Here is a 22,193-nt window from a genome sequence, read left to right on the forward strand (position 1 = left end):
CCAAGCTGAGAGTCAAATCAAAGACTCAGTACCATTCACAATAGCAACAAAGAAAATAAAATACCTAGGAATATACTTAACCAAGGAGGTGAAAGATCTCTACAAGGAGAACTACAAAACACTGCTGAAAGAAATGATAAATGACACAAAGAAATGGAAAAAGATCTCATGCTCATGAATTGGTAGAATCAACATCGTTAATATGTCCATACTGCCCAAAGTGATTTAAAGATTCAGTGCAATCCCCATAAAAATACCAACATCGTATTTCACACATCTATAAAAAATAATTCTACTCTTCATTTGTAACCAAAAAAGAGCCCCAATAGCCAAAGCAATCTTAAGCAAAAAGAACAAATCTGGAGGCATAACATTACTTGACTTCAAATGGTATTGCAAGGCTATAGTAACCAAAATAGCATGGTACTGGTATAAAAGTAGCGACATAGACCATTTGGAACAGAATAGAGAACCCAGAAATAAAACCATCTACCTACAGCCAACTAATCTTTGACAAAGCACAGAAAAACATATACTGGGGAAGAAAGCCGAATTCAATAAATGGTGCTGGGAAAACTCGATAGGTATATGTAGGAGAAGGACATAGGACCTCTATCTGTCACCATATACAAAAATTAATTCAAGATGGATAAAAGACCTAAATAGAAGGCATGAAACCATAAAAATTCTAGAAAAATTATAGGAAAAATTCTCCTAGGCATTGGCCTAGACAAAGAATTTATGATTAAAATGCCAAAGGCAAATACAGCAACAACAAAAATTAGGAGTTAATTAAACTAAAAAGTTTCTGTGCAGCAAAGGTAATAATCAATAGAGTAAATAGAGAAGCTATAGAATGGGAGAAAATATTCACAAACTATACATCTGATAAAGAGCTAATATCCTGAATCTACAATGAACTCAAACAAATCAGCAAGAAACAAACAACCCTATTAATAAGTGGACAAAAGACTGGAACAGAAGTTTTTCAAAAGAAAATAGAGAAACGGCCAAGAAACATGAAAAAAATGCTGAACATCACTATTCATCAGGAAAATGCAAATTAAAACCACAATGAGACACCACCTTACCCCTGTCAGAATGGTTATTCAAGCCAGCAAACAATAGATGTTGGCATGAGTGCAGAGAAAAAGAAACCCTTATATACTTTTGGTGGGTCTGCAAATCAGTACAATCCCTCTATGGGAAACAGTATGGAGGTTCTGCAAAGAAATAAATGTAGACTTACCATTTGATCAGGCAATCCCACTACTGGGTGTCTTCCAAATGGAAAGAAGTTATTTTACCAAAGAACACCTGCACTTGGATGTTTATCCCAGCATAATTCACAATTGCAAAGATGTGGAATCAACCTAAGTGCCCATCACTTCATGAGTGGATTAAAAAATATAGGGGTGTGTGTGTATATATATATACACATATATATATCATGGGCATATATATGTGTGTGTATATATAAATATATAAAAATATATATATAAATATATATATATATAAATATATATATATTTATATATACACACACCATGCAGTACTACTCAGCCATAAAAAGGAATGAAATAATGTCTTTTGCAGCTACTTGGATGTAACTGGAGACCATTATCCTAAGCAAAGTTTCTCAGGAATGGAAAAACAAACACCACATGTACTGTTTAATAATAGGGAGGTAAACAACGGGCATCCATGGGGACAAAGATGTAAGGGTCTTTGGGATCCAAGAAAGTGGAGGATAGGAAGGGGTGATGGGTAGAAACTTGCTTATTAGTACAATGAACACGATTCTGGTGATGGGCACACTAAAAACCCTGACTTAAGCCTTATACAAGGTATCCATGAAACAAAAACATTTGTACCCCCTTAATATTTTGAAATTTTAAAAATAATGGCAATTCACACATTTTTAAACCCCTATAATTTTCATATATTTCAGCAGATGATATTTCCTGATTGTGAAACAGTTGCAATGGTTTCCAATGCACATGTTTTTCTCTCAAATTATAATTTCTATGGTGAGAATAATTTAGTTCATTTCAATAAAATATGTTAAAGCCTTTTTATTAAAGCAGAGATTAGAATATTTATCATTATTTATAAATACTGCTTAAAAGGAACTCCAAAAATTATAATCATTCTCTAAAATTGAAAGTAGAAAGCACTTAAAAATTCATGAGTATACAATAAAATATGCCTCAATAAAAATTGTGTTCATAGCCAACTTGTATTTTAGAACAGAACTTAGAATGTTGTGTTTACATTTAAATAAGCTTCCAAACTAGAAAATTTTATTAGAGAAAATATCCCCTAAAGTAATGATAAATATATTTCTTTAATTTATCAGCAAATAACTAATGAAGATCAATAGCATGTTGAGTACTATATCTCTAGTTTGCTGTTTACCTGTGCTGGAAAATTCAGCAGACCTGTGGTTGTCATGGTGATAGGTGCAATGTGAAAAACAATTCATATGGCCCAAGATATGGGATATAGTTATACTAAGGGTTATTATATGGACTGTGGGTTGTATTTCTCAGTAGGATCACTGTTGGCATTTTAGGTGGGGATATTCTTTGTGTGAGATTCTAACGTTGTATGACATTAAACAACCCTGGCCCTGTAGAACTTCACAATGACTGGGACATCCAAAATGGCCCCTGGAAAATATTATGTGGGTGATTTAGCTCCCAGCTGAAATCTACTGGTAAAGAATAGGGGCCAGCAACATTGTTCGGAAAGAGCCAGATAATAAATATTTTCAGCTTTGTGAACCATACAGAGTCTCAACTACTCAACTCTGCTGTTATAGCAAAAAAAAAAAAAAAAAAAAAAAAAAAAAAAAAAAAAACAAGCAACTAAAATATAGACAATATGAAAAAGAGTAGCTATAGTCCAATAAAACTTTATTTATGAAAACGGATACTGGGAAGATTCAGCCTGTGGGCTGTAGTTTGCCAATCCCTTCATAAGCACCATAAGTCTACCAATTTGAACACAAGGAAAAACAATCAGTGGTATTATGTTATGAGAATTTTTAGCTACAAATAATATGTAATCATATCTACTGTTTCTAAAAAGAGGGTGGTTTCAGTCTTGGCTAATAGAATGTATTATTGTTATAAGAGACCACAGTGCTTTCCATCCTTCTATTCTGTTATCCTCAGTGGTTCATGTTATCTCCCCTCTCGTCACAGATAGTTGCAACAGTGTCACACCTTGTTACAATATTGCAGAGGGGAGAAGGTCATATCTGTATATTCCAGGAAAACTTTTCCCAGAAGTCCCCAGCTGACTTGCTATTGGATCTCATTTGGCTATATTCCCAAAATTGAATTAAAAAACAGAAAAGGGATGAGATTCCACATATTTTACATAGAATAATTATGATTCTCCTCCTTGGGCTAAGGAGAAATCCAGCCTTAGCCCATACCTGTGGATGACAAATATTTTAATGAATTGTGATTGTGTTTATAAGGAAGAGCAGTGGGCTATGAGAGGTGAGTGGAGGAAGATGTTTCTGAGATGCAGTATTTTCCATGTTAATTATATTACACTTCAAATATAATTCTGTCTTAGATGCTATTTGAGTCCATATGTTTCCCTCTGTTTCCCAATTAGTCAAAGGGAGCATTTTATTCATGCTCATCTTTGGTCAGAGGAGAGGGAGGAACATGGGTCAACGTTCTACCCATTGATTACAGGTAAGAGCCTGTGCTCTCCTACTGTGGAGTCAGTAGTACCAGTATATGAAAGACAGTATTTAAACTTGGTTAACAAACATCACTTGGCAGTCCTTAAGGAACCTCTTAAATAAGCCCCAGATAATCATACATAGTTAGTAGAGCATCTGGTTTGTATTATAAGAATTGAAAATAATTTGTTGAAATGCATTTTCACTGAAATGGTATAATCATTTATTTTAGTGCCGAAGGGAATAAAGAAGACCAATTGGTTCTTTTAGGCTCATAAAGTTGCTGCCCTATAATTTCAGATGAAGCAGGTGATTTGTCAAGAGAATCGTTTCCGTGTCTGGGAGGTAAAGATATAACTAGAAACTGGTTTTCCTGCTTTGTGGGCTGTGTTCCCTGAATTATATTGTGGCATTCCTGCAGCAAAATGCCTGTTCAGAAGACCTTATGCTTGTCAGTAGGGATGGCTCTAACTCAAGTGCTGAATTTTTTCCTGGAGCTCTTTCTGAATTTTGATCTCTTTAAGTTGTCAGTATTGGGTTTGAACAAATACCCTTAGATGCACCTCTGTTTACTGTAGTGACTTTTGAAGAATGACATTGCAATATTTTGTGGATGAGTTTGTTCAGGAAACCTTTTTTTGCAACTCCCTCCACTTCTAGTTCAATTTAGAAGTGGTTTCCTTTTTAATACCAATCACTCACTTATGTATTTATTCAAAAATACTAAATTCATAGTCCTGTACTCAAGGATCTCAACATTCTACTGTGAAAGAGACGATGGAATGAACAATTAAAACAGAGTGTGATATTATGGCACACTGGAGGAAAGCACGCTGTGCTCTGAGAGCTCGGGTGGGGCTGAGCAGGTCAAGAAATGATGCCTGAGTTGAGTGTCAACAGATATCCCAGAAAAAGTCAAGTAAAGAAAACAGGGATGGGGCTTGCTTATAGAAGGAGTGACATAAGAAAAGGCTTAGAGGCATAAGAGAATATGGGATGTTTGGAGAACAGCTAGCACTTCACTAAGTCTAGAGTTCACAAAGACTTAAGGTGCATGGTATACAAATGCTGAGTAATGAGACTATACTGGGGGACAGTTAATATAATTAGAACTTTATCCTTAGGGCGTCATCAGAGTCTATTCAACAGGAGAGTGACATGATGCAACTTATATTTTGGGAAAACCACGGTGACTGCAGAATAGAAAAAGGATTAGAGGGGGTAAGACTGAAGGCAATATGAACAGTCAAGAGGCTGTTTTAATAATCTAAGAAATGATGACAGCCTTTATTAAAACAGTTGTGATAGAGCAAAAAGAAGAGGAGATGGTTGTGAAATAGGTGACGACAGAATTTATTGGACTTTTTATTGCAGGAAGTAAGAGAAAGGAAAGGAATTAAAAATGACTCCAGCATTTCTGATAAGGCTTGATAAATGGTAGTTCTATTCATTGACATGTGACTGTAGAAATTGGACCAATATCATGGAAAGATGTGTTCCCCTTATAGAGTATTTGTTTTGAAATGCTTGAAAACCTAGTAAATAGTTGTATATGGGAAGCTGGAACCCAGGTGGGAGTTCTGAGCTAGAGAAATATATTTGGGAGTATTCACCATAAATTAAGCTACTGACTCGAATGAGACCTCTCAGAAACTATGTACAGAGCAGGAAGAGAAGAGGGGCAATGACGAAGCTCAGGGTAGAACATGAAGGACCTGGGTGAAGAAGAGGAGACCACAAAAAGGACTAAAAACAAGATACTGAGAGGGTAGAACACCAGGAGAGTGTGTTATCCTTGAAACCACGGAAAAAACAATATTGTCAAATACTGCTGTGAGGTCAAATAAGATCTGAAAAAGGGGCCCCTGGATATTGTGAGATGATATATTTATCGATCTTTATTTAGATAGGAAATGTGTGATCATTATGTAAGTTGAATATATATATATATATATATATATAAATATAAGTTAAAAAATACTTATGTATAATTTAAGAATCACCCTAAATCCCACCACCCAGCATAGCTACTATTAAAATTTTGATGTGTATCTTTTCAGACTTTTTCTATATGCAAATATATTCTCTATATCTAGAGATATATCTATATATAACAAAATGAGTTCATACTATAAAAATATTGGATGCTGCATGAATTTGCTTGTCATTCTTGCCCAGAGACCATGATAATCTCCACATCCTTCCAGTTTTAGTATGTAAGCTGTGGAATCACATGGTGTCCATTGAATTAAGCCACAAGGAGATCCTTTGTGACTTTGCAAGGCTGATTTCAGTGGAGTGGTGAGGCCAGAAGCCAGATTGTTGTGGGATGGGGAATGAGTAGGTAGTGAGGAAAGGAAACAGGCATTATAGACCACCCTTTCCAGAAGCTAGGCTGTGGAGGAGAAGGGAGGCATAGAATGTCAAATTTGAAGTAGGATGGTGAGGGCTTTTTGAAAAATTTTGTATTTTAGTTTTTTGGTTGGACACGAATTTCCACTGACTGGCAAGAGCTAGAATAGGGGGGAAGTTGAGGATACATGGAGGAGGTTGTAATTGACAAGAGTGAGGCCTTAGGAGGCAGGCAGGGATGAAATGTAGGAAAGAAGAAACGAGCCTCATCTTCTAGTAAGGCAACTGGGAAGGAGTTAAAGGTGGAAACAGATGCTGAAAACTTTGTGGATGTGTCATCTGAGGTGATTCTGGTCGCCTCAGAATGAAGGTGACTGATATCCAATGTATGGAGTTATTTGATGAAGGATTTTTGAACTTGCGTGACACCAAGAACTGCCCTATTGGATCAGATCCATTATCTGTTCCCTTGTACCCTGAGAGTGATATCAAGAGATGCATATTGGAAAGGTCTAGTGTTCCCTGACAAAATGAAAGGTCAGAAATGGGCCCCAAACACTATTTACCTTAAATAATATGTTAGGAATTTATTATCCACATATTTTTGTGAAGCTTGTTAAAGCCGTGTATTTTCTTGACTTGTTCTGTCCCTTGAGATTTACTAACTGTGAAGTAAAGTATTGCACATACTGCATATTTCAGAATGTTACATTGTATGTTGGAAAAAACACAGATTTGGAACAAATGTTGGTTAACCTTGGGAGAGCAACTTAACAACTTTGACCTTTAGTTCCTTTATCTGTGAAATTAGAATACTATCATATTGACCTTACAGCAAAGTGAGGATAGCATAAGGCAATACATGTCAAGAGCCTGACAGCAACTGTGCAGAGTGAGCATGCAGCATGTGTGCGTGCCCTCCTGCATTGCTGTCTTGTATACATGTCACTCTCAGCAGTCGAGGGCTGCCATTCACTCTAGCACACTAGGATTTGATGATAGGAATGTGAAACTCTTAATAATGGTAATTAACTTTGGCCAATGACCAGGAGTGTTCAGTGAAATCTTTGTTGTTGTGAAATATAAATATCATGAACTAAGTGGAAAGGATTATACTACCTTGAAATGTACAGCCTTAACAGAGCCTCATTTGCATTTCCTAAATGTCACGGTACATTCTATTTTTGTATTTACAAAAGCATATCACCTGACATATTTTTTGGCTCATAAACACTCAGTTAAATGCCATAGATAACCAGAAGGAAACCTGGGATATTGTTTCTCTTTTTCACATATGATTTTATATAGCAACAATCTTAATAAGATGATTTACCAAGGGTATATATACTAAACACAACTTGTGCTGAAATATCAATCCTCACTTTAAAAGACTTCTAAGCAAATATAATTGCTGTAATGTGTTATGACCTTTCAAATCTCGTAATTCAATTGAAAGGGGCAAGGCTAACACAATGTAGGTGAATTATTTCTCATTTGCTATCTCTGCCACTGGATGCAAAGCAGCACCTGTTTACGTTAGACCCAGTGAATGAGCCAATTTAAGACATGGGAACTGCATGCAGCAGGAGTATGAGGCATAAATCATTTCCCTATGAGTTTCTGCAACTTAATACCTTTTAAACTAACCAGCACGTGTGGATTTAACTTTGACTTTTAGAATAACATATAATAATCCACTAGAGCTTGCTTTAAAAATGCAAGTCCTTAGGTACTAATTAAGTATTCTTATAATCACTTAACTTTTTAAAATAGCTCTTACCTAAATATCTGCATTTCTTTCTTTATATAATTACTTTGCCTCCTTGACTGTCTATCTTGGAGTGACTCGAATGTCTTTTCATAGTCTTGCTTCTTTTTTTCCAGCATTTTTCTGGCAGCAATTCAAAAGGGCATTTATTATCTCCCCATTACTCTGTTGCACAAACTGTACTCAATATGGATTCATCAAGATGTTCAAAATTCAGAGCTGCTGTTGGTTACCTATCTACTGCCTGATCTAAATGCCAGGTTGAAATGGAACCATATGATGGTCCCAGAGATGCTAATCCCCAGCTGTGCTCACTCTCTGAGGGCTCCTTTCTTGGCAAATGGCTCGTGCTTTTATAGTCTGATGAGTCAGAACTAGTCCCATATCACTAACATGAATCGAGTCTGATTCACCTCGATGTTTCCAACAGCACCCAACTGGTCATTACATACGGTGGGTGGTTAGTACGTATGCATTGAATGAATCTATGGATGGCTAAATGAGTGAAGAAAGAGACAGAAAACTTTGTGGTTAATTGGTGTGTTATAAGATTGGACTTCTCTGCTAGAATAATGAAGGCATTCTGAGGGAGAAAAACTACTTTTCGTTTTGCTTTTCAGGTAAGTGGCATCTAAAGTAGTATATTGAATAAAAAGTCTCCTTTCTTCATGAGAGCATTGGTACCATATTTTTACTATAGTTACATGTATACACATATATGTATATGCACATATGTATATACAGTGAGACTTGAACTTGGGGGAGAATCAAGCCCATGATTAGTCAGAACATTTTGAATAAATGCTCAACACTGTGCTAATCATTGTGAAGGGAGCAGAGTCTCTGTCCCTGAATGTATTGGAGAAGACAAAACTCATATAAATCAAATAAAGAGCAATACAAGGCAACTAACTTGTATTCAAATGCAATATTATGTGGTAGTCATTCTAAGTACTGGTGGAATTCAGAGAAGGGAAAAGTTACTGGGGCTTGTGTAAAAGGGAGGCTTTCCTGAAGAGTGTGGGACCTGAAAAGCAATTTGGGTCAATGAGGACAAGGAAGGCTTCCTAAGAGGCATTGTGGGCCAATTTGCAGAGCTTGAAAAATCCTTTGCACAAAATTACTCACGTGGAACTCAGAAGTGAGTCAAATATCAAAGTAAACGTCCCTAGTCTGCTGAAGGATGAACCCAAAGTTACTTTTTCCTGAACAAAAATGAAACCCAATTTAACACATAATTAATAAAAACTAGTGGTCCAGTTCTAATAAGTACTGAGACTGTACATTTTTTAAAATAAATAAATAAAAGGAAACTGAATACAAATTATGTTCTCTACATAATACCATGATAGCATTTATTTTCAGTCTCTGGGAAGTATTGAATAAGGAATATGTCTAAAATATGTCTGAAAGATATTTTACAAACTGTTAGTCTCTAGGGAATAGACTCACAAGTAAAAAAGAACTAATATTTATAAACACAGATAAATATTTTGGATCATATTTCATATGTTCATACCTAATCACACATTTAGGAAGGACCTAACCCTACTAGTCTACAGATGATAGAAAAGAAGTAAAAAATTTGATTTATGTCCTAATGAGTTTATAATCTAGTGGGTTACGTCAAACAAATGTCAATTTTTTCATGAACCAGTTACGAAAAACGTTAAGATTTCTGTTACTGACTGTAAATACAGTCTTGATTTAGGGGCTTTGGAGAAGATGCAGTGTGAGGATGTCAGTGTTTGGATGCTGGAGGATGAAAAGGAAGGTGTTCCAAGGGGGAACTTTGGGAACAGGCATGAACCATGTGTTATAATGTGGTCCAAACCTAATTGGAGTAGAAGACTAATGTTAAAGAAATAAGATGCAATAGAACAGGGTCAGAATGTAGAGTGTCAACCTGGTTACAAAGAGAACTTGGGACTTGTTAGAAAAGATAATTAAGCTGTAATTTTGGTTCCTTAGAAAAGTAATGTTTAGGATAATTATTAGTAGTTTAAACTGAATTATACAGTGAGGCTAAAGATAAGGAGGGAAATTTGTTGGCTATTTTGCTATTATCTAAATATAAAATGTTGAAGTTCTGGTAAAGATTTGAGTTAAATACTCATTGCTTATGAAATTCTAATTTACAGGAGGTTAGAAGGACAGAGAATAAATTAATTGCCAAATAAGCTGTATTTCTATTAAATAATTTGAAATTGCTTTTGGACTATGAAGATTATTTCTCAAAATATGTTATCTGGAATATTAAAAGTTCTGATATTCAGTTGTTGGAATCTGCTGCCCAATCTGAATTGCAGTGTTGCTGAAAGATAATAAGCAAGTAGAACAATGCTATCCTTTAGTCAAAAATATTTTGTTTATGAGTCCTCATTGGGACATTGGAAAACTAGCACAGTGTATAGAGTAAGCACTGTCTACCTGGATGTCACATATGTTCACACCCAAATTGAAAACAAACCGTAATTTAGGAGTAGACTGAGTCTGTTTTGCTTCCAAAATGAATTTAAATGATGAGACTAAGAATGTAGTGAAATGCACGGAAATGAATTTGATAGATACTGCTTTCATTTTCAATTTCAAATTACTGACTTTCTATTAGCATATTCCAGGAGTAGTGAATTTCTATTAAGTTGGCACACAGTTTTAAATTTTACGGGTATGCTATTGTAAGTATAAAAACCCATTGCGGCAAGATATGGACATAGTTATTTCTTTTTAATCGGCAAACTCTAGGCTATATGTTATTAGTCTCAACTTGTCACCTTAAAAGACGTGAGGCTGTGGAGCTCTTTTCATATATTTATTTTTTGGTAACATTTTGTTTATTTGGGTAGAAGAAAAAAAGAAGCTCTGAGGAGGATATTATAGTTTGATACTTATTTAATGTGTGTTTTAAAAAAATTGTAAAGGCATTTTTAGTATGCATTTATGCTTTGACATGAAGTATCACAGCTTTGAAAACTTTGGAATGATATTTTCATTCAGCAGTGCTTCTTTGATCGTTTTGTTGAAAGGTATGGGTTTATCATAAATAGAGGTCTTGTAGGTAATGTAATACTTGAGGGAAGGGCTAAAGTTTAACAATAGCAGAGAGACTCTCCTCCCCGCTACATACATACTACAAATAGCTAAAACTAGTTAGAAATTGCATATTACTTCAGCTTTGAATAAAAGTGGTGACAGATCCTATAATTGCAGCAACGACTTGCATCTTGGGTCACCTCTCAGTTCACTGAGCCAGGGCTTTGAATGATGCTTATGTGAAGGACAGTGATGGCGATACCTTCCCTCTTTAGTGTCCCAGTAAGAGAAAATGAACTTAAATTGAGCAGAGTTAACAGAGACGGGACTTTCCCACTGTTTGTCTACTAGGCCAGGCCATTTCCATACACAAAGTACCACCAGGAGGAGGGGCAAATTTCCTCCTTCCCCACCTTCCATTTTGACCTGGTTCTGTTGAAGTACAATATATTCTGGTGGGAGTCAGGATACCTTTTACTCTCTAGAGATATTTGGAGGATAATCAGAAGGCCTCCTTTCATTGTTTTTTTTAATCCCTCAACTTCTACCCCTGCCTGTGATGCCACAGATACTCTCATCTCCAGCAAAAATCCCATCTTACAATAGGGTGACTGAATATTAGAGGTACCTTACTTTGTTAACAAGAGAGCATTAGAAGTATTACTATTATCATATTTCAGAAAACACATCTGGAAGACTTAGTTTTGTAGTCCCCAAATAGCAGAGGTGTTATCTCTGCAGAGATAGCTCATGTCTTCCTGATCACTGCCTCCCTACTGGCGTGTGTAGGGATGGTCCCTGATTACAACAGTGGTTCTCAAAGTGTTGTTCTTGGACCAGCAGCAGCAGCAGCAGCATCTGGAAACTTCTTACAAATGCAAATTCTCAGACCAACTCCATGCCTAGTGAATTGGAAACTCTCTGGGTAGGTCCTAGCAGTTCGTATATGAACATGCCCTCCAGGTAATTGTAATGGCACACAAATTGGAGAACCATTTGTATTCATTTCCTATTGCTACAGTAAAAATTTATCACAAGCTTAGCATCATAAAAAAACGCAAATTTATTATCACTTAGTTTCCGAAGGTCAGAAGCCCATGTGGACTTGTTGGGTCCTCTTTTGAGGATCTCACAAGGCTGAAGTTAAATTGTTGATAGGGCTGTGTTTCTTACTGGAGGCTTTAGGGAAGAATCCACTTCCAACCTCATTCAGGTTATTGACTGAATTCAGTTCCAGGTGGTTATGGAACTGAGGTTTCTGTTTCCTCACTGGCTTTAAGCCAGAGCATGCTCTTAGCTCCCAGTGGCTACCCAAATTCTTTTTCATACTTTCCATGTGGCCCCTGTAGAAGCTGGGTCATGTCCCTCTCACAATTCAAGCACCTCTGCCTTTCCCTTCTGCCCCACTTGTCTGACATTTTGTTTTGCTGTTTCTCTAAGACTTTCTCTTCTACCTATAGCCAGCAGCAAGTTCTGCTTTTTAAAGGCTCATGTAATTACATGGTGTCCACCCAGATAATCCAGGATAATTTCCCTATTTTATGGTCCACTGATTAGTAACCTGAATTACATCTGCAAAGTTCGTTCCCCTTATCATGTAATGTAATGTATTTACAAGCATAACACAAGGGGACCAAGGTCACTGGAGCCAAAATTTTGTCTATTTGGCATAACTCATCAAAGGGTCTTTCTCTTGACTTTGCCAGGGCCCTGTGTGGTTTACTAGCTGGCTCGGTCTCACAGCAGGCATCCTATTTTTGCCACATAGGACAAAAGGTGGCTTGAGGAGATTGAACTGGAGACCTGCCCTGTTTCATCAGGAAGTACCACCACATTCCCCAAGAGCCCCTGCTGTTGTTGTCTTCCTTACCTAATCTAGAATTCCTTTATATCCCTCCCCTGCCTCTTCTCTCTCCTTTCTCCTTCCATACCTTCCATTAAGACCTGGTGCTGTTTAAGTGAAGTATATTCTGGTAGGAGTCAGGATGCCTTTTACTCTCTAGGAATATTTGGAGGATAATCAAAAAGCCGCCTTCCTCCTTCATTCTCCAGAAAGAACTGACTCCTAGTTTGTCATTCCTGTCCATATCTCTGTTTTTCTCCTGTGATTCAGAAATCCCATGTACAACTAGAATAAGCCTAACCCTTGGCTTTCTTCTCTAGAAATAGTAAATCATAGTGGTTATGAGCACAAACTCTGAAGTCAAGGCAATTTAGTTTCAGATTTTATGACCATGAGCAACTTCATTAACTGTTTTATGCCTCAGTTTTCCCATCTATAAATGGGAAATAATACTAAAACCTCATTAGCCAGTATTATATTACTCGTGGAAGTAGCAATATAATTCAAGGTTTCCAGGCTTGATTCCTGAAATGCTGAATAATTTAGAAAATCCTCTTTCTTTCTAATCTCTCTCCCTTTTTCAATACATCTGTGTTTTCAAGAATCTTGTCTTGCAAGATCTCTAGTGGCACTCCCACCCCAATGGATGTCTTGATGCCTAGGGTGATAATTGTGTACACAGCATTGTGAAGAAGAAAAACCATCACTTTTGTTTGTGCAATTATTCCATTGACTTTGCAGAACAAATCCATTAATTATATAAGATTATTACCATTTTTATTTTACAAATGATGAAACTGAAGCTAAGTAACTGACTCAACATTGTACGTGTGAAGATAGGTGAATTATCTCTACACCTTTCTAATAATGATAGGCATTATCAGTCATTAGTTTCTTCTGAATTTGCCTTGAACTAAAGCTAGCCTATCATATAATAAAGCTTCATGGAGTTTGATGGCAGCAGTGCTCAGTCAGTATTGGTGAAGAGAAAGATTCATGCAGAGAATCTGAAGCAGGAGCCCTGTGGAGAGAAAGCAGGTTTGGGGGCAACTGGAAAGCATCCTGGACTGTCACTTTAAGAAAGAACAGTAGAAGGAATGGAGAGACCTCAGAAAGATGAGGCAGAGAATTCCAAAGGTTTTCAAGAAAGGTTTGAAAAGGGGAGTTTCTGCAGTTAATGGTGCACTGCATTAACATATTTGGCATTTGAAGGCATTCTTTGGGGTAGGTGACCTTGAAACAGTTTCCACTGTCCAAGACACTGTCCAAGGAAATAAGGCACTTGACCCTTTGTTGCTCATAAGGGAGCTCATTTCACTCTGACTTGCCTTCTTGTCAGGTTTTGTGCTTTATATTATGAGTGACAGATGGCTCCTAGCATCCTGGCCCATGTCTCTTCCATAACACTACAGAGTCTGAAATTATATAAAATATTACCAGGTGGGCTATGTTGTCATTTATGTGGAAACACAATTTGATAGTTTTCAAGAGGAAAATCTTCTGAGAGATTAAAGAAATTGCCAAAAGTTTGCACTCAGACTTATAAAATTGTGAATATGGAAGAAGACAATCCTGTTTTTTGTTATTCACTGTCCTTGTTTTTCACTCTTTTACTGTGTCCAGTCTGTGTACTCTAAGTCTCCCTACCAAAGGCAAGTTAAATATGATTTTTTTCTTTGAAATCAGATCAGTGAGAAGAAAATTAATTGTTTTATATATACTTCTTTTGTGGGCAAGACAGACTGCATTAATTGCACAGATGTAGTGCAGAATTGACACTGTAAATCATTTCATCCTCAAAAAGATGAAGGGCTGGTGTGACTATACACTTGATTTGTTCTTTTGTCTTCTCGTTTGAGTCAATTTGGTTGTTTCACACAGAGGACTATAAATCTGCATCTCTGTTTTTAATGGGTGCCTCCAGATTTCTCCTTGCAAAAAAAAAAAAAAAATCCAAATTTGGGAAAATAACAACAGCCACCACCAATATTTCCAGAAATGTTAGGATACATTCAATCCATTAAATTATTTAGTCCTCACAGTAACACTATAAAATACTTATTATCCTGATTTTTTCATTTGAGGAACCTGGAACTCAGAAAGGGCAGGTAATTTGGATAATATCACAGAGTGATAGCTCATAGAGCTCATAGAGCTTCAATTCAAACAAAAGTATTTGATACCATTGTGTTAGTTAGCTATTGCTGAATAACAGTTAATGGCAAAATCTCAGTGGCATACAACATACAACAGCAATGATTTTTTTCTTGATCCTGTGTTGGTGGTTTGGCTATGCTTAACTTGGGCTGGGCTCCGGCTGCAGCTTGGATTCAGATTTTCTCTATGTGTTTTGATCTTCCTTTTTGGACCAGTGGATTATAAATGACTGTCATGGCAGATAGCAATAGCGCAAGAGGGCAAGCCCGACCAAGTAAACACATTCAAAACATCTTCTCACATCATATTTCCTAACATTCCATTGGCCAAAGCCCTGATATCAGTAGGACAGGGATAGATTCTCTTCTCAAGAAGGTGAGGATAGAAAGAAAGTGACTATTTACTGAATAATCATTCAATCTACCTAAAAGCCTATGTATTTTCTTCGTCCTTCATCATTTATAAATATTTAATGTACAAGTGGGATGATATTCTCTGATAGGAGTCACCATACTGTGTGTGCTTGTCATAGGACCCACATACAAAATTATTAGTTCCTATTACTGACTGTAATTGTCTTGCTTTGCTCTGGAGGATGCCTGATTCATTCTCTCTTCTCTTTTCTTGTATGTCCTTGCTAGAACTCTGTAGGCAAAGACCATCAGTAAGTGAATCTAGAAGACTATGATCATGATTACTAACCTGGAATGTAATCAGTTATTTTCTGTTTTCACGTAATTTCAATTGGCCAAGGGCTTTGATAAAGAAAATGTTTCTAATATAAGGTCTAATACATACAGTAGAAAGCAATCAAATGTGCCAAAAATAGTAGGACATAGCAAGATAGAAACACTTTTTCCAGAAACAGCATATACACCAGCTCAAGTACCACAGGGAGGAGAACTTCTTACCTTTCTTTACCTTGTGCTCAATAGCTGAATTGAAGCTAAGATAACCCCTAGCAGCAGTTCTATGGGAATATTAGATCTCAACATCCTGGGTTTAGAGGTAGGGATTTTGCACTCCCACCCCAAGCCCCCATCCTTTTGGTCATTGTTACTGTGGGTAATAAACCAAATGGTGAAAAGATTATGGGGTAGTAACAGAATTCCTAGTTTTAGTCCCAACTGTAACAAAAATAGCATGGCTAGAAAGCAGCATTTAAAGTTTCTATGACTAGGTTTTTCCTTTCAAAAGATTAATAACCTTTTCTTGCCTTTTTGCTATTGAATTTTACCTGTGTCACAAGAAATGACTAAGAAGATTGATCCCCAAGGGAATAAATTAAGTTGAGCGATTTGTCTGAGAATTCTTATTCTTTCATTTTTAGATTTATATGGCCTCTGTGACCTTCAGAGCTCAAGGCTGTAACTAACTCTTGCGTCTTGGCACACAGGTGGCCTGAGGTCTTTGTTCAAGGAGTAACACTGATTTCTGCCTGATGGATGCTGGATTTGTGTCTCTGTTGTGACTGCACCAGCATTTTGGTTTCTTGTGGAAGCATTTTTTGAGTGTCATTTTTTAAAAATTGGAGCATCCATAAAAGAGTTTGCATGCCTTCCTTAATCCACCAGCTGTACACAGACATGCTCACGTTACAGTGGAAATTCTCGATAGAGTCTCACCCAGTACCTTTCACTACCATGTTAAAATCTCTTCACTACCAGTTATCCAGCTTTCCTGTAGGACTCCCTTGTTCATCATCATTATTATGCCACTCATGATCCCCTTAGAGTTTAAGAAGGGTTCTTAGGGAACTTCCCCAGAAATTTGCAATAACCCTGTCCTAAATACTGGACCAAAATCATTTAGGTAGGTCTAGCTTCAGCAAGGATGAAGGTATCCCAGTGTGCGCAGGAAGCATCTGGCATCTTTATCCCTCTGCAGCATGAGCAGGCGTGCTCCCCAGCAGCAGAATTCTGTGCATGTCAGAGCTGCTTTGTGGCAGTTGGTAGTGTGAATGGGAAATGTGTAAAGTGTTTTTAGGTTTTTGGAGGACAGGCAGCATGTCAGTGCCAGCTATTGTTGTGGTAAAGGAACCCAAATCTAAATCGGTCTGTATGGTTGGATTGCTATGCTTAGTTTATTTAAAACATGGCATTTGGAGAGAGTTAAAATACCAGTACACTGTGTTTTTGCCTTTCCTTTTTTTTTTCTTTCCAGAAGCAAATTGGTTGGGTCTATTTGCAGAAGGATTAGCTGTAGGAGGGCCAGACCTTCTTTACAGTGTTAATCGTAGTGGAAATACTCATCTATATTGATTTATAAGGGTAGAATTGAGTGGAGACATTGATTCAAAATAAGAGAACAGCCATGAACACTTTGATTTATGGTGGTATTAAGGCAAATAATTCAGATTCAGTTTGTGTAATCTAAGGTTGCTTGTCCAGTGGTTAGATGTCAAAATATATTCAGCAATTTCTTGATAAGAAATACACCCCTGATAAAATGTATAATTTCTTTTTTTGAAGCTAGGACCATATTTGGTATTTGATATGTGGCAGGCTGCTACCTGTGTGTCAGTGGTTCTTAGGTAAAAGAGGATTGCTTTAGAATGATGTAAATAACCTTATCAGACACTAATTTTATGGGACAAGAATGTAAATGTAATAAGTAATCAGAGAGCATGTAAATTGAAGCAAGATAATTTTCAGAACCATTAGCACTGAGTTTGCAAGATATCTTTAAAAGACAGAAACTCTGTTGTTCCGTGGAGTAAGATATCCTCTGGGGTCAGTTTGGATGTGACGAGAACAAAGTAGCCTTTTGTAATAACAGGGGGTCCTGCATGTGGTGATCATGATGGATTTACTTTGCTTCTTGGCAGTTTTTTGCTGGTCTCCCCAGACTGACTTTAATGCCGCTTCCTCAGTTCTCCTGTAGCCTCTCTCTGTGTTTTTTAATCATATGTGTCACAATGAGGAATAATCATTCTTGGACTTGGCTGTCTCTGTCTTTAAATCGTAAGCTACTTGAGGGCAAGATCCAAGTGTTTCCCAGCACATAGAAGATAGGTACAAGTACTAAATATTGAGTGAATGAAATATTCAGGTGGCAAATGGGTCCTATAAGTTGGTCTGATGTACACTGGTATGCTCAGGGCCCTCAGTTTTTAATCTGAGTCCAACACTGCCACCTCACACAGTACTGGTTCTGGTTTTGCCATCTCCAGCTTAACCAAGTTGGACCAGAGAGATAATCCCCAAAAGTATTCTAAGTTTCAGTGATTTATTGATTTTGAACCCCTAAAGTAACATTTATTTTAATGATCATTATTTCTAACTGATAACATGTGTTTCAATAGGGAGCATGACTTCGGCAACGTCACCTATCATTTTAAAATGGGACCCCAAAAGTTTGGAAATCCGGACACTAACAGTGGAAAGGTTGTTGGAGCCACTTGTCACTCAGGTAAGGGATGCTTTAAACACTTTGTTACATACATATGTTTCTATTGTGATTATATCATGATTCTCCAAAGAATTTAGAAATCATTACAAGAGAATAAATCATGCTATAATGCTGATTACTGAATATATATCACTGCCTGAACTATGTGCCCTATAAGATTTGAAGTGGCTTTTAAAAACTATTCATATGATTTTTGGAATTAAGTTGATGAGATAATTGAAGAGGTAGTGAAGGGGGCCCTCATTTGCAGTAATGGTTTCAAAGTCTAAATAAACCATTCCTTCCTTACTTTCAGATGCTAATGCAAAGTTAGGAAAAACTATGTTGACTGAGAGCAACGTATATTTATTGAATTACTTTTCTTTCAGTTTATAAGGAAGGATTTATCCCGTGGAGTGATGAGATGTTCCATTTTTATGTTGTCATAGTTGTCATCTTTCCACAAAATGACTGTCAACAGATAAAAAATCGTCACAATTTTTAAGTTTCAAAAATTATTTTTAGTGTCTTGTGAAGCATTTTTTTTTTTGCTATATTAACTCTGTAATTCCTGGGATGTGAAAATTCAAGCTTTTAATGATGTATTCATAAACAATTATTACACCAAATTAAATTAGAGGCTATTTGTATTGGTTTTCTATAGTTGCTGCAATGAATTATCATCAAGTTAGTGGCTTAAAGCAACGTAAATTTGTTATTTGATGGTTCTGGAGGTCAGAAGCTCCAAAGTCAAGGTATTGGCAGGACTGCATTCCTTCTGGAGGCTCTAGCAAAAAATCCATTTCCTGGACTTTTCCAGTGTTTTAAGCCACTTACCTTCTTTGGCCTCTTCCTCCATATTCAAAGTCAGCAATGCAGCATCTTCAACTCTCTCTCTGACCTCTGCATCTATCCTCCCATCTCCTCTCTAACATTGCCCCTCCTGCCTTCTTCTGCTAAGCACCCTTGTGATTATGTTGTGCCCACCCAAATACTCCAGAAAAATCTCCCATCCCAAGATCCTTAACCTAATCACATCTGAAAAGTCCCTTTTGCCATCTAAGGCAACATATTTACAGTTTCCAGGGTAAGGATGTGGTTATCTTTGGGGGCCGTAATGCAGCCTGCCCCAGTCTGCCCTCTGGCCTCCAAAGATTCATACCCTTCCTACAAGCAAAACACATTCACCGTGTCTTCAGGTCCCCAGAAGTCTCAACCCATCAACTCAAGTCCAAAATCTTATCTAAATTTCATCAGCTTAAAAGCCCCAAATCTCATTATCTAATTATTTAAATTAGGTATGGGCAAGGATCTGTTTATAATCCATCCTCAAGCAAAATTCCTCTCTTTCTGTGTATCCATGAAACAAAAGAAGAAATTACATGCTCCCAAAATGCAATGGTAGAGCAGACATAGGGTAATGGTTATGGATATTCCCATTCAAAAAGGGACAAAATAGAAGGAAAAAGGAGTTATCAGTCTCAAGAAATTTAGAAGTCCACCTGAGCAAACTGCATGAGATTTCAAGGCTTGTGAATAATCCTTTGTGGGTTGAGTCTCTGCTGTCTGGGCCTGCTCCTCCACCCTCAGAACCATTATTTCTTTTTCACGAAGTGTTAACACATATTTTCAGCTGAGTATTTTTGTCATCCCATTTTCTATCTGTAGAATTTTGGGAGTCAAACAGCCTTTTTGAATTTCATCCTTTCCCTGTACATTTCAGTCCAAGCTGACAGTATTTCTACTGTTACAACACTCTCAAGCACCTTGTGATTTTTTCATGTGTATCTTTGGAATTCACTTCGTTAGAAAACAGGCTCCTCCACAATCTTTCCTGGATGATCCCATCTCCACTTTTGGTGCCTGTTGAAGTGGCTGAGGGAATCCATGAATCACATGTTTAATCTCTTCTGAGAGTCCTCTATTTACTCTGAGCTTTTAATCCATAGAAGACACTGGTAAAATGTTATCCAGACACACGATTAGCTTTCTTTCTGAGCATGCTTTTCGGAAACTGAGTCTCCTAATTTTAGTCCTTTGCAATTTTTAAAGGCTAGGAATTTTCCAAACCATCATGTCCTGGTTCCTTTTAGCTTAATAGTTGCCACTATTCATCTTTTTCCTCCCACATTTTACTATAAGCAGCAAGAAGAAACCAGGCCACTCCAACATTTGCTTAGAAATCTCAGCTAAATGTCCAAGTCAGACTAAGTTCATCACTTACAATTATGATTTCCGCATTACTCTAAGAATCAATTCAGCTGAGCATTCTGTCACTACATAACAAAAAGATTCTCTTTTCTCCAATTTCCAATAACTTGTTCCTCATTTCCGTCTGAGCCATCACTAGCCTCTCCTCTAATGTCAATATTTCTACCAATAGTCCATTTATGATGACTTAGGTATTCTCCCAGAAGTTAAAAATGTTCTCTACCATGCTCCTCACTTCCTTCCAAGTCTTCACCAGCAGAGCTTCTAACATCTGTATTTTTAACAACAGTCTGTTCAAGGTAAGCTAGGATTTTTCTAACATGATCCTCAAAATTCTTCCAACCTCTGTCCATTACCAATTCCAAAGCCACTTTTTATATTTTTGGTATTTGTAACTAGCAGAATTCCACTTCTCAGAATCAAAATCTATATTAGTTTCCAATTACTGCTATTGCAAACTATATAACACATTATCACAAATTTAGTAGCTTAATACAATACAAATTTATTATCTTACAGTTCTGAGGGTGAGAAGTCCTAAAATGAAGGTGTCTGTAGGGCTGTGTTTTTTAAAGAGGCGCTTGGGAAGCACCCAGTTCCTTGCCTTTTCCAGTGTCTGTAGTCCACCTGCATCCCTTGCTTGCACTATCCTCTTCCTTTCAGAGCCAGCAGTGCAGGACCTCCAAATTTCCCTCTCTTACTTCAGCTTCTATGGTCATATCTCCTTCTGTGACTCTTAACTCCATCACCTCTTTCTTATGAGGACCCTTGTGATTACACTGGGCCCAGTCAGATAATCCAGGATGATCACTCCAGCTTAACTTTCCTAAACAAATCAAATCTGCAGTCGCTTTTGCCATTTAAGATAACACATTCACAAATTCTAGTGATTAGACAGTGGATGTCTTTGTATGTAACTGGTAAAACATTTCACTAGATTCATGCGTATTTTCCATTTGGTCATGATTCTTGTTAACTCTATACAAATTTCTCCGAGAAACACCCAATACTGATAGGCTCTTAGATTTGGGAGTATGTTGGCTATCTACTAAGGTTGTGGTCTATAGACTAGGACTTATCCATGAATTGTTCATTATTGGTTGACAATAAGTACAAAATTGAGACAAAATGGAGGATAAACACTTGGAAATTTTTATAACAATTTGACAGAGTAATTTTATGTCTGTTGAACTTAATAATAAAATTTGGACTTGTATTTTTATCTCTTTAAATTTTTTAAGTAAGCATTTTGTTGTACTTTACAAAAACTTTCGTTTGTGAGATATTAGAATAATAAAAATTTAGCCTTTAATCATAGATAATTTGAAAAAAATGTTTTAGAAGATATTTTGGAGTCAGAACAATCTGGTCTGAAATGTACTTCTGCCAGAATAATTACACACTGAGTAACCTTTTCCTAGCCTTGGAGTTTTCACTTCAGAGTACATATAAATGTATTTAATCCTTATCATACAAATTAAATGAAGCAAAATATTAGAACATAGTACCTGGTATAAAGCAAATGTTGAATAAATGTAGTTTCCATTTTTCTTGTTTTGATGGTTATATATCCAGGCTTATACTAGCCATAAACCAATCTTGTATAATTCAGTGAGAAGGATATGAGTGAATCAGGCACGGGCTAGCATAATATTACACTTATACACACTGTAAGTTTTTTAAAATTTTTATATATTTAAAATGTATTTTACTTTTGAACTTAGCTCATCTAA

General features: G+C 36.8%; 1 protein-coding gene across 5 annotated transcripts in view; it reads left to right on the forward strand.

The window, feature by feature from the left end:
• Positions 1-22,193, forward strand: part of CTNNA2 (catenin alpha 2) — a 1,050,678-nt gene that overhangs the window by 120,679 nt on the left and 907,806 nt on the right. For 3 of the 5 annotated variants that reach the window (XM_045549950.1, XM_045549948.1, XM_045549953.1), the window contains exon 2: positions 18,164-18,270. In XM_045549950.1, the coding sequence (XP_045405906.1) occupies positions 18,169-18,270 (102 nt within the window). In that variant the 5' untranslated portion in view covers positions 18,164-18,168. Of the gene's footprint in view, positions 1-18,163; positions 18,271-22,193 lie in introns of those variants that run through there. The other 2 variants (XM_045549952.1, XM_045549951.1) reach the window with 1 other exon arrangement.

Source organism: Lemur catta, chromosome 4 (genome assembly GCF_020740605.2).
Source record: "Lemur catta isolate mLemCat1 chromosome 4, mLemCat1.pri, whole genome shotgun sequence".
Taxonomy (NCBI): domain Eukaryota; kingdom Metazoa; phylum Chordata; class Mammalia; order Primates; family Lemuridae; genus Lemur; species Lemur catta.